The 13,510-nt window shown below is 43.0% G+C and overlaps 1 protein-coding gene across 12 annotated transcripts in view; it reads right to left on the reverse strand.

Annotated features, from left to right (window-relative positions):
- Window positions 1-821: 821 nt before the first annotated feature.
- UNC79 (unc-79 subunit of NALCN channel complex) overlaps window positions 822-13,510 on the reverse strand; it is a 228,979-nt gene continuing 216,290 nt past the window's right edge. For all 12 annotated transcript variants that reach the window (XM_012738600.3, XM_020285613.2, XM_012738594.3 and 9 more), the window contains 3 exons: window positions 12,690-12,767; window positions 3,721-3,762; window positions 822-2,014 (listed from right to left, as the gene is read on the reverse strand). In XM_012738600.3, the coding sequence (XP_012594054.2) occupies window positions 1,814-2,014; window positions 3,721-3,762; window positions 12,690-12,767 (321 nt within the window). In that variant the 3' untranslated portion in view covers window positions 822-1,813. The remainder of the gene's footprint in view (window positions 2,015-3,720; window positions 3,763-12,689; window positions 12,768-13,510) is intronic.

Below are 13,510 nucleotides of genomic sequence, written 5' to 3' on the forward strand. Positions count from 1 at the left end.
GCCAAGAGCCAGGCCCACAGCTGAGCCCAAATGGGGAAGTCACAGGGGAATCAGCCAGGGCTGCCTCCTCCAGGGACCCCCCCTACACAAAAAGACAATGTCATAACTCAGCCCTCACCCAGGGTAGCTCAGGACAGACCTGTTGCTTCACTGAATCCATTCAATTCAATAGACATTAATTAAACACATACTACGTGCCAAACCCTGGGGACACAGAAATAGTGCATACCCTCCAAGCTGTCACAGTTTACAAGTGAGATAAATACAGGTACAACTTCAATATAACACAAGACAAAATAAAATGTTCACGGAAGCACAGCCAAGCATGACTAGGACCGAGCAGGGTGCTGACTGCGGGAAGGCCTCTCAGAAGAGTTTGTTAGTAAGATATGAAGAACGATTGCTCCTATACTTTTAATATGGAGCCCAATTGGTTCCCTGTGAGTTTCCAGAAGAATGAAGATCTGCCCCTTTGCCTTTCTAGCACTCATGTGAAACCCTTAAGCCTCTGAGGACTTTTTCTCCTCTGAGAAGCACTAAGATATCAGGCGTCCCCAAAGAAAAGGGAAGCCTCTTAAAAAAAAACAACATGAAAAAAAAAAAATGCGTGGCCTCACGCTCTCACAGCCCTTCCTAGAGCATGGACTTCAAGCGAGTCACACATTCGTCTCGCCAGATGACCTTACAGAAAGCCTTTTCCTCTTTAGGACAATTGCAGTTTTAAGGGAAGTTAGAAGTTGTACAAGTTTAGAAGAAATGGTTGTCAAGAACTAAACTCTAGCTCTAGAAACTGATTTTAAAAAACCCCAGGCTCACAAAGATAATAAAAAAATGCATTTAATAGCATGTCAATATACAGCTTAAATGTGTATTAAGTCTTCTCTTAGTCAGTGCATTACAGGGATAAAGAAGAGAGATTTCATTTGGAATGCACAGTCCAAAGCTAGGTGTGAGTGCCAATAAATCTGGGTGCTTGCACACTGATAAAATCCCATTTATGACACATCCCTCCGGTGCAGTGCTCTGTGCCAGTGTGGGGTTCGTCCGGTCCAGTATGCAAGCTACGGTTTTAAATTGAATTGTATACAAGTATTAACAAAAGGATAAAATTTATTATTCACAAAACTAAAGGTGTTATCATAGAGCTTACAAGAAGAAAGTACAGCCTAGAACTAATGAGTTGAAAAACTAGTTTTTAAAAATAATAAAACTTACTGGACAAGTTTTGGAAAATGATATTATAAAACAAAGAAAACAATTGGCACAGTTTAACCACCTAATTTCTAAGTGCACTTTGTAATGTTCCTTGCAAGCTGCCACTTTTCCCAGGATAATGACAAAAAGCTTCAGTCAGGTGTCACTGGCTTATGGTGACGGGTTTTGTTTTTTTTTTTTTTTATTGCATTGCCAAGAGTGGATTTTAAGAAAAAACACTACAAAGGTTTCAAAAACCCTATTTATTCTCTATCATCAAAAATAGCAACAGGGGGACTTATACAACTTTTCTGTGAGTACCCACCAGTCTATTTTTTTTTTCTTAAAAAAAATAGAAGTTAGTTAAAGAAAAATGATTTGGTTTTTAAAAAATAATGTAAGGAAACACTTAATCAGATAGCCCAAGGAGTCATCAGAAATATGTGTAGCAAGAAAGCTTCATTGCTTGGCCCTCTCCGGCCTTTGCACGTCTGTTACTAAACTAGAAAGAGAATGTACAGTACCAATATGTTCCCCAACCTGCTCGGATCGAATTGTTTTGTTTTTAAACCCATTATTGCTAAACCAGAGTGTTGACACTGAGCGCCGAGGAGTCCACTCATAGAGGATAAAATTGAGAGGCGGCTTCCGAGGACTGGATTTCCACCTGGGCCATTTTGAACTGCGTGCACTGCAGCCACTTGCGGAGGGCCGCCAGGCCAGCACCGCTCTGGCCCGAGCCCGGCAGCGTCCTTAGGCTGTGGTGGTTCACGTTGTTCTGAATGGCCTGAAGGCGAAGCTGGAGTCCCGCAGATAAGTGCTGTTAAGAAAGGGCAAGACCGTTTAGTTTCCTTCCTTGCGAATTGCTCCCGGGCAGCCCAGGGAGTGTGGACCCAGGCTGCTCCTGCAGGGAGAACTTAGCTTGGCTCAAGGGCTGCCTGGCCTGAAGATGACACACTCTCGAATATGGCCATGCTCAGGGCCAGGGGCCTGCACCGTGTTTCTACAGTCACCTGGCCCCAGTCCAACCGAGTACTGACGTGCCCACCACGACTGACTCACTGCAGCGGGGATGGAAGGCTGACACGGCAGCAGCTGGGATGCCACATAAACTCGTCCCCCAGAGCTGTCCGCCCCACGGGCTTGGTGAGGCAGTAGAGTGCCTGAGCTCTGCCCTCAGGCTCCCCGGGTTCAAATCCTGGCTCCTCTACGACCAACTTTGGGAACAAGGTGTTTTGGTCTGTGTTGGGTTTTCTCATGATAGTAACAGGTACTCGGGGCTGGCAGGGGGAAGGGGCGGGGGGTGGGGCGCGTTGTCAGCACAGATAAATTCATAGAGTGCTCAGAACAGAACTCGGCACATAGTGAGTGCTTACTGCTTACTAAGTTTTAATGATTAATCTGTCTGCTCTCGAGGAATTCAGGTTGAAAGCTTCTCTTCTATTTCCAAGATTTTTACTGAGTTCTGTCTGCCTCCTCGTAGCACTCTGGGACTCTGGGCAATGTGAAGTCGCCACAGATTGCCATAAAGCCGGGAAAGGGGTGGGAGAGGCAGTGCGCAATGTTTCGAGGCGGGAGTGCAAGCAGCTCACTACTCACAGGAGAAGCCAGTGCTGAGAGAAGGGTCTCAGCAGTGCCTGTGCCCCCTGCAGTGGCCACAAGCAGCACCAAGGCAGTAATCAGGACTCGCAGGCCGCAGTCGGTCACTGCGGACGGCCCCGTCTTTCTCTTTTGGTGTCTGGGTACCCTGAGACCACACTCTCTTCCTTCCACTAGCATCCCTCCCCAGCTCAGACAAGAAATCCAGCCAGAAAGTCTCCATCCTCTCCCCGCCGTCCCCCAGCACTCCCAGTGCCGTGGGCAGGACCAGTTTTGGACGGGGCAGGTAGCTGGCGTGGCCCTCGTAATGTCAAGCCCCAGGAACTACGCTTGCTGGTCATGGAGTATGTTAGCGCCTGCAATGACAAGGCGCCACCCAGGAAAGGCGTGGGACTGGGAAGTACATTCCGGTGGGTCTTTCCCCTCCAGGCCGTGGGGCCCTGTCCAAGTCACTCTTCCTATAGGTCCGATATTTTCCCATATGTGAACTCTGGGGGCAGTCTCCTTCTAGTGCCCAATTCTGCCATTCACTCAGTGCTATCCTGTCTTACTAGAATGCTTCCCATGACAGAAAATCAATCTCAGTGGCAGAAAGTGTCACTGGATGTACCCGGGACCAGATCCCATAGGTATCTTCCAAAGACAGGGTGGCTTTTGGCCTGTGTTCCAATCAGAGGACTGAGGCTTGCGTGGACTCTGGGATGCCCCCCTCCACCTGCATCCTCGTCAACAGTGAGCAGTAGGACAGGGGCTCCTGTGCCACCTCTGCCTGTGGGGCCCTTTCCGGCCCACAGGGTCTCCCGCATTATCAGCCCTCTAAGGCCAGGAGCAGGTTGAATTCATCCTGCTCCACAGTAAGGGGACCTCGGATGTCACGATCTTCTCTGGAGGAAACTGAGCTCCCAGTCAGCCCGGGGGGTGACTTACCTTGATATTTGACTGAATCATTGGCAACCACATAGGTATCAGCTGTGTGGAGAAAGACAGAAGCCTCGTTATTACTGTTCTCTGCTCCCCCACGAAAGCTCCGGCTCCCACAAGGGACACAGGCCACGCTGAGTCCCTTTCGCATTGCGCACGGATGTGGGCCCCGGCTGCGGAGCTACCCACTATCAGCAGCATGTCTTTCTGAGGCCAGACCCTGCTGAGCTGGTGGCATTTGGAGGTTAATAAGCGCTCCATGAGTGCCTGACATACACACTTTAGAGTAAATGACTGATTGTCTCTTGAAAGCCACCAAGCACGGGAAATTAAATGTGTATTTATTTAATTAAATCCTCACTTTCTTGAAATAGAATTTCCTCCGCGGGCGCCTCAGAACTGAGTCTCCGAGTGGAGCAGCGACTCTATTTGCCTGTAGTCATTAAGAAAATATCACTGGGCAGCAGTCACAACACTTCCGTGATTGAAAAAGACCACCCCTAGGGTTGCCTGGCTGCGATACGGAAGGTGAAATACAGCAAGACGGGGCCAAGCGTTTGTGGCGTGTGGGTGCAAGTCCCTGCCGGGTGACCTGGCCCTCCCTGCCACTCTCGGTGTCCCTGAGCTCTCCGATGGTCCCTTCCTTGGGACTCACGGGGGGCCTGGCCCGGGGCCTCCCGAAGCAGCAACCTCGCTCTGCTTTGGTCTCTCAGCCATGTTTCAGTCCTTAAGAATATAAGCAGATATTCATGGCCTTGTAAACCCAGAAGCTGGAAACAGAACATGGCATTTTCCAGATCCTGTTCCACAGAATTCTAGTCTGGTGGGATTTTAAACTGGGGGCCCAGGGGGGCCAGGGGATGATCCAATAAGTTTGGAAATGCTGCTTTCTTTAGTTCAGTCCTTCTCAGATCTTTAACGTGCTGATATACATCACATCCTTTCACTCCATATTCCTGCCAACCCTCCACTCCAATGAAGGAGTAGAGTTGCCATGGATTGAACTGTGTCCCCTCAAAATCTATGCTGTGTCCTAACCTGCACTGCCTCAGAATGTGACTTTGTTTGGAAATGGGGCTGTTGGTGATGTCATTAGTTAAGATGGAGACATACTGGGTCAGGTGGGCCCCTGCCCCAATCCTCTATAACGGGCGTCTTCATAAAAAGGGGCATTTGGACACAGACGCGCACACACAGGGAGAACGCCCCGTGACGGTGAAGGCAGAGACTGCACGCCAGGGAACACCCAGGACTGCCGGCAAGCCAGCAGCCGGGAGAGAGGGATGGGACAGACCCTCCCTCACAGCCTCAGAAGGAACCAACCCTGCTGACACCTGGACCTCAGACTTCTGGCCTCCAGAACTCCGAGAGAATAAATTTCTGTTGTTTAAGCCCCCCAGATCGTAATGCTTTGTCATGGCAGTCCTAGGAAACTAACACTAGGGCATTCCGGGACGCAGAGAGAGTACAAAGAAGGCTCAGAGGTGGGAGCGTGCAGAGAGATGCGGGGCGGGAGGACTCACGAGAGGCTGGGGTGTGAGGTTCTTAGGAGAGGCTCATGGAGACCGAGTACAGAAAAGCAGAGGCCGGGGCCTCTCCTCACCAGCCCATAGATACCCTGAATGCCAAATTAGGGCATTTGGATTTTATTCCAAATTCAGTGCCACTTCCGAAGGGGGTGTTCCATTCACCGTGAGCAGAACTGTGCTCCAGAGAGATGACCATGGCACAAGTCTACAGAGCAGGGTGAGGAAGGACACGAGAATGGAGGCAGCGGCCCAGTGCAGAGGGACAGGTGCTGGGGATGGAGAGACAACCTGTGATGGTCTGAGCATGAGTTTGCTCTTCCGGGTGAGAGGAAGGTCAAAGAAGAGGCTGAGGCTTCCGGCCTGGGTGAACTGGAGGACACTCACGAAGGAGCAGAGCCAGAGGAGGAGAGAGCCTTTGGGGACAGGGGCGGCGTGCACATGGTTCACCGCTAGCCACAGCCAGAGGCTGCTGTTCTCACTGAATTCATCACAACGTTTTCTTAAACATAAACATAAACTTAGGGAAGTGATAAATTGTGTTTCTCTCTCCGTTTTTGTTCCCAAGGCTAAATCCAGCCGTGTTTTACTCTGAGCATTCTGTAGACAATTTGCTCCCTCGACTTCCATCCATGTTTATCCTAAACACTGCCGAGCACAGTGTTTACGCTGCCGCCAGCCAACGCTCTGTCTCTACCACGGCATCGTGTCTAGAAACGGAGTATAGTGTGCACCAGAAGACGTAGTAAGGCTAAAACTCAAAACATCAGAAAATGCCACCCTCTCCACACCTCCTCGGTCCCCCAACTCTCGTAACGAAACAGTGGGATTACAAAGTTGGTGCCAGATAAGGCTACACTCTCCGGCCCTCACTGGGACTGGCTCATCTATTAACAGATATTCTGAATGAGAAAGGACAACTAGTCTGTCTCTCCCCACGGTGTCTGTACACCGAAAAGCGAGTCCCGGAGGCCCGAATGTCTGCAGACTTTGTTGATCTTTGACCATTTAATGTGGAAGAGGACCTTGTGTGCCTCTTGATATTTGGGAAACACTTGCACTGACCTCCTGTTAAGAATGTTGAGGGACTTGGGAAGGGAGTGCTGAGTACACTGACCCTGGAGGGGACAGACACTTTCCCAGTGCTGTCACTGGGCCCAGGGCCCGTGTGTGGGGTAAGCTAAGGGCACAGTAATGTTGGTTCAAAAAGGGTTTCTGCTATGTCACCATCAATGTAACTTGTGGCCATATGATTCTAAAAGATACCTGCAAGGGACCTTCAGGTTTGTGATTTACGAATCACATGACTGATGGCATCAGGTTAAAGCTCATTATTACGGGTGGCATTATATAACCCAGCAGTCATCCTACTTTAGGAATGCTAATTTGACTTATTGAATAACATCCACTTTAGCTCCCTTTTGCTAGTGGCTCCTACAAAGCTGTCAGTAAGAATTAGATGTCATCTATTTCAGGCTCTGTCATGTTATAATAAAGTTGGTTGGGCTTTTTCCCCATCTCTCCAGAAACAATATCCAGAAAACTCAAGGACATTTTTAAAAATAGGTTGTTTTTCAGCAAAATAAAAGGGATATCCTTCCTCGTATCTTGGTTTATGCTGCAGAATAAATGGAAGACTTCCTGCTTGGTTGGCATATATTTATTTCACCCCTGCCTGCTCCAATCCTCAAAATTAAAATTGGTGGTGAAATTTTCTCTTTTAGCCAAGATGGAATAAATTAAAAAAACAAACAAACAAACAAAAACAACCAGATTTACCCTCCCGCCTGGAACAACTAAAAATCCAGACAAACTATATGCAACAATGATTTTCAGATACTGAATGTCAGACAGTGCAGGACACAGATCACTGAGGGAGAGGAAAAAAACAAGGCGAGCCCCCCAACTATTCTAGCTGACTGCCAAGAGAGAGTGTTCAGGCCGTGGCATAGGGAAGAGGACCCCAGGTGGAGCCCAGCAGTCTTCCTGAGTTGAGGAGATGTAGGTAGGAGTCCAGGGAGGCCCAGGTGGCTACTGCAATGTAGAATACTGGACAAGAGAGAGATGCAGAGAGAGAGAACTCCAAAGATCTGCAAGGGTTTCCCCTTGAGTCTTCAGCTGAATATTGACCACACACAGATAAAACAAAATAAAACAAAAAACTACCTGACATTGAAGAAAAAAACACCTCAAAAATATTAGAAGGAAAATCCCTGGTGATCACATAGGGTCAAGAATAGTTTATGTTCCTACTAGTCAGAGTGGAAAGATCTTATAATTCATAAAACTCCAGTAGAATATTCATAAAGACAGTAGCATAATAGGAGTAATATTAGCCCTAGAAAAAATGCTGTTCCAATCCCACCTAACAAAGCTTAAATGCTAGCCTCAAAAGGACAAAAATATTTATAAGTAATGTAATTATATTGCAGAATACAGCTTAAGAATATTTATATGAGTACAAAAATATTCAGCGCCCAAGAAAGTCAGATTCACAATGTCCAACAGAAAATTACCAAGAATGCAAAGAAACAGAAAAATGTGACCCATAAATGAAGAGAAAAATCAATCAATAGGAAAAAAAATTGACACAGATAACAAAATTAGTAGAAAAGGACATTAAAACAGTTATCATAACTATATTCAATATGGTCACAGAGGTAAAAGAAAGATCGAGCATGTTGAGTAGAGACAATGAAGAAAATATTTAAATAAACAATGGATTTGTTTTACTTTTCCAAATCTGATGAAAACTATAAATCCAAAGATCCAAGAAACTCCCCAAACCCAAGCACAAGAAATATGAAGAAAACTATCTCAGGCTGTATCATCAAGTTGCTTAACAACATGGCAAAGACAAAATCTTCAAAGCAGCCAAAGAAAAAGATATATTATATACAGATGAAAAAAGATAAGAATGACGGAGATTTCTTGTTGGAAACAATGTAAGCAAAAAGACAGTGGAGGAGCAACATCTTCACAGTACTGTGGAGAAAAAACCCAAATTGTCAATCTAGAATTCAATACCCAGTGAAATTATCCTTCAAAAATGAAGGCAAGGCGAGATGGCTCACGCCTGTAATCCCAGCACTCTGAGAGGCCAAGGTTGGTGAATTGTTTGAGCTCAGGAGTTCGAGACCAGCCTGAATAAGAGCAAGACCACATCTCTACTAAAAATAGAAAGCAATTAATTGAACAACTAAAACTTAGCCGGGCACGGTGGCACATGCCTGTGGTCCCAGCTATTCGGGAGGCTGAGGCAGAGGGATTGCTTGAGCCCAGGAGTTTGAGGTTGCTGTGAGCAAGGCTGACACCACAGACTCTAGCCTGGGCAACAGAGTGAGACTTTGTCTCAAATTTAAAAAAAAAAAAAAAAAAAAGAAAGCCTTCTGAGATACAAAAGCTAAAATGATTAATCACCAGCAGACCTACACAGGAAATGTTAAAGAAAGTCCTTTGGGCAGAAGAAAGGAAAGATAAAAGATGGAAGTTTAGAGCTATAGAATGGGATGAAGAGCACCGAAAATATAAATATGGCAATAATAGCAAATATAAATGAATATAAAACATGTTTAAAATCTCTTTAAGAGATAATTGACTGTTTAAATCAAAAACAATAACAATATATGGTTTGCTTTATAATATATAGAAAAGTATGTCAGGCATGGTGGCTCCCGCCTATAATCCTAGCTCTTTGGGAAGTCAGGGCAGGAGGACCGCTTGAGGCCAGGAGTTCAAAACCAGCCTGGGCAACATAGTGAGGGTCTGTCTCTATAAAAAAAAAAATAAATAAAAAATTAATCAGGCATGGTGGTATGCACCTGTAGTCCCAACTACTTGGAAGGTTAAGGCAGGAGGATCACATAAGCCCAGGAGTTGGAGGCTGCAGTGAGCTATGATCATGCCACTGCACTCCAGCCTGGGCAACAGAGCAGGACCTCATATCAAAAAAAAAAAAGGTAAATAAATTGAATTCAGGATATAAAGATATAAAAAGGATAATACTTGGCCAAGTATGATTTGTCTCAGGAATAAAGGTTGGCTTAACATTCAAAAATTAGTCAAAGGAATTCACCATATTAACAGTCAAAAAAAGAAAAGTCACATGACTATCTTAATGGCTATAGAAAAAGCATTTGAAAATCCAACATCCACTTCTAACAAAATTTCCTAAGAGACTAGGAATAGAAGAGAATCCTACTCAATCTGGTAAAGGTTATCTGTGAAAAACTAACAGCTGACATTTATATTTAACAATGAAAGACTAAATGCTTTTTTCCTAGGATAAGGACCAAGGCAGTTTCCTGCTCTCACCATTTCTATTCAGCTTGTACTGGAGGATCTATCCAGAGTAATGAAATAAGAAAAGGAAATAAAAGGCATAAAGATTGAAAAGGAAGAGATAAAATGCCCTTATTTGCACAGGGCATGATTATCCACAGAAAATCTAATGAAGTCGACAAGAAAGCTACTAGAATGAATAAATGAGTTTAACAGGTTGCAGGGTAGAAGAACAATACAAAAATCAGTTGTATTCCTAAATATTATTAATGAACAATCAGAAATAGAAATGTAAAATATATACCATTTATAATAGCATAAAATATTATTTTCTTAGGGTAATAAATATGACACAATTCTACTAGGCCTGTATGTGGAAAAATACAAAATATTGCTGAGAAAACTTAAAGAAGACATAAATAAGTGGAGAGATTTATGGTATTCAGAAGAATGAATCAGAAGACTCAATATTGTTAAGATCTCAATTCCCCTTAAACTCATCTATAGATTTAATTCAATCTCAATGAAATTCCCAGCAATCTTTTTGTAGAAATTAGCAAGATGATTTTAAAATTTATCTAGAAATGCAAAGGCCTTAGAATAGCCAAAACAAGTTTGAAAAAGATGAATGAATTCATAAGACTAACACTACCTGATTTCAAGGCAGATTATAAGACTATAGTAATTTAGACAGTGTGGTATAAAGATAGACAAAGAGATCAACGGAACAGAACTGAGAATCTAGAAATACAACCATACATACATGGTCAATTGATTTTTGACAAAAGTGCAAAGGTGTTTCAATGGAGAAAGGATAGTATTTTTAACAGTGGTGCTGGAATAACTGTATATCCATACCTCATGCCATATACACAATTTAACTCAAATGGATTACAGAAATAAACTAATACCCAGATGAACATAGAAAACACAGCACCTAGAATAAAACAAAAAGAAAACTCTTTATGAGCTTGGATTAGGCAAAGTTTTTTTTTTTTTTTTCTTTTTTAAGAGACAGGGTCTCACTATGTCATCCAGGCTGATCTCGAACTTCCAGGTTCAAGCAATCCACCACCTCGGCCTCCCAAGGGTAGCTGGAACTACAGGCACGTGCCACCATGCCCAGCTTAGGCAAAGACATTTTAAAAATACAACTTAAAATGCATGATCTATAAAAGAAAAATTTGGTAAATGGTACTTCATCAAAATTAAGAACAATCTTGCGCCCTTCACAAGACTCCCTGAAGACAATGAAAGGACAAACCACAGAGAAAATCTTTGCAAATCACATAGCTGATAAAGGACTTGTATCTCAAAATTCAATAATCAGGGGGGAAAACCCAACACAATAAAAAATGGGCAAATAATTTTAACAGACACTTCACCCACCAGATATATAGACAGCAAATAAGCACACGAAAGGATGCCTGACATCATTTGCAAACAGGAAAGCACAATTTCAAGCCACAAAGAGATACCAGCACACAACTCTCAGAATAATCAATATTAAAGACTATATCAAGTGTTGACAAAGATGTGGAAGAATTAGAGTGCCCACACTCTGCCAGTGTGGGTATAACAGGGTACAACCACTTTAGAAAATGATTTGCCAATTTTTTAAAAAGGTAAATATACACATACGGCCCAGACTTTCCATTCCTAGGTATTAACTTACATGAAAATATATACATACACAAAGACTTGTTCATGAATATTCACAGGAGCTTTATTTGTAATAGCCTCAAACTGGAAACACCCCAAACATCCATCAACTGATGAATGGATAAACAAAATGTGGTATATTCATACAATAGAATACTACTCAGAAATAAAAAGTAATGGTCTACTTATACATGCAACGACATGGATTAATCTCAATATCATTATTACGAGTGAAAGAAGGTGAAAGAAAAGTATGTACTGTGTGAATCCATTTGTGGAAAATTGTGGAAAGTGCAAACTAACCTGTAGTGACAGAAAGCTGATCAGTAATTGCCTGGAAAGGGAGTTGGGTACAGGAAATGGTGCAGTAGAAGGATTATAAATGGGTACAAGAAAACTTCTGGAGGTGATGGATATGTTCATTACCTTGATTGTGATGATGGTTTTGTGGGTGTAATATAAATCAAGACTTATCAAACTCTGCATTTTAAATATGTACAGATTACCATATGCAAATTATACTTCAATAAAGTTGTAAAAAATAAAATCAGGTATGATTATCCAATTGCCGGTCATAAAGTTTCCCTCATAGTGTTCTCTTTTGCTCTATCAAGCTAGAAAATGATATATCCATCCCATTTGAGCCAATGATCTTGCACTGTTCTGGTAACAGTCAAGTTTTCCCTGAAAATGGGCTGCATAGTGTGAGTTAATGTGACAAGTGTCCTTTACTGAAGAGTGGAGTCAACCAAGGAGTGAAATAGTAAGTTATAAGGCTCCAAATTGATGCACTCTGGAGTGTGGGGGTGACAGGGTTCAGGATAATAGAAGACAGAAGTGAAAGGTAAAGAAGGAAGAGGTACAAGAAGAGGAAAGAAAAAGGATCAGTGGGACAAAGAAGTGGAATGACAAGAAAGAAAGGACAAAAAGGGGAGGTAGAAAGATAAAGGGAGTGAGGAACCAAGTCCTCCTCTGCTCTTCTGTTTGTTATCACACTAATCTGTTTCTGATGTCCCTGGGCAGATGACAAGTTCTTGAATTACTTTCATACACTGTATAATGATTTAAAATAATATTCTTTGAAAGTAAATTAATTTATCTTCAATAAAAGCACCTGATACCAAGTCAAACAATTATAGACTATTTCCCTTGGTTTTCTGGATATCTTTTGCAAGGTGAGGTACCACCAACTGAAGTATATTACTATCGGGTCATTTCCACATTAATGTTCCCCAAGAATATTTTAATTACTTGAGTTACCTGCAATCATGGTCTGACATATTTAGCCCAGGTAGAGTTGGTCACAGCAGGAGAGTAAGAGCAACATTAACACAATAACCATTTGGTAAAAGGTTGTCATGGCAGCCTGAATCCTCCAGCCCCAACTCTGAATGTTAAAACTGAATCATTTTATTTTCCTCTTTACAAAGTCCATTCAAAATAAATACACATTTGTTTTTAGCAGTAAGAAATAAATGGTCCATAAAAATCATAAGATCTTCCTACCTTGACAAAAATGGTTGAATTGCATTCTTGCAATGCCTCCATTAAACTAATCACGTGGAGACACACCATTTCTACCATCTGAAACAGCAAACACAAAAGTCAATTCCATTCTCAGCGACGCGGAAACCCTGCAAACTAGTCATCACAGAGGACTGATGGCCCGTGCCCAGGAGGTCTTTCTGCACAATGGCCACAGGGGACCACAGGGAATGGTTCGCTCACCTCTAAAACTTCAAATCAGAAACAGAACTTTAGAAAGCTCCAGAGGTTTTGTAATCATCATGGCTTCCTCCCTCAACTCCAGGCTGCCAAAAGAACTCAGGCATTGATCTCACTAATCTGCTCTGCACTATGACTCACACAAGAGGATAAATGGCTTCTGCTTCCTGCATTTCCAACTACAGAAATACTTGGGTCCTTTCTCTCTGTCTTGATCCTTTCTCCACAGTTTCTTCACTGGGGATGGCTGTTTAAATTTACTGTGGATCTGCCTCTGAGGCTTTATTCCCTATGGAACAAAGTAGCCAAACTGCTTATGACAGTTCAAAAGTACAATGGAGACGACATCCCTCATTAGAAATTCCTAAGACTGGATTTTAAACACTCCAGAAGGATTGCATCAGACAGGCTTATGTGGTTTAACAAAATTTTAGGAATAAAATTAATTCAAATTCATTGGTAACATCATTTGTACCAAACTCATCTGTAACACTGGAATATCAAGAGTGATTTGGAGGAGAAGTATTATTGGTATCAAAAAGCTAATGATGATAGAATGGAAATTTTAATCTCTAGTGTGAGCTGAAGGCACCAGTTTCATT

The sequence above is a fragment of the Microcebus murinus genome, chromosome 6 (genome assembly GCF_040939455.1).
Source record: "Microcebus murinus isolate Inina chromosome 6, M.murinus_Inina_mat1.0, whole genome shotgun sequence".
Lineage (NCBI taxonomy): Eukaryota > Metazoa > Chordata > Mammalia > Primates > Cheirogaleidae > Microcebus > Microcebus murinus.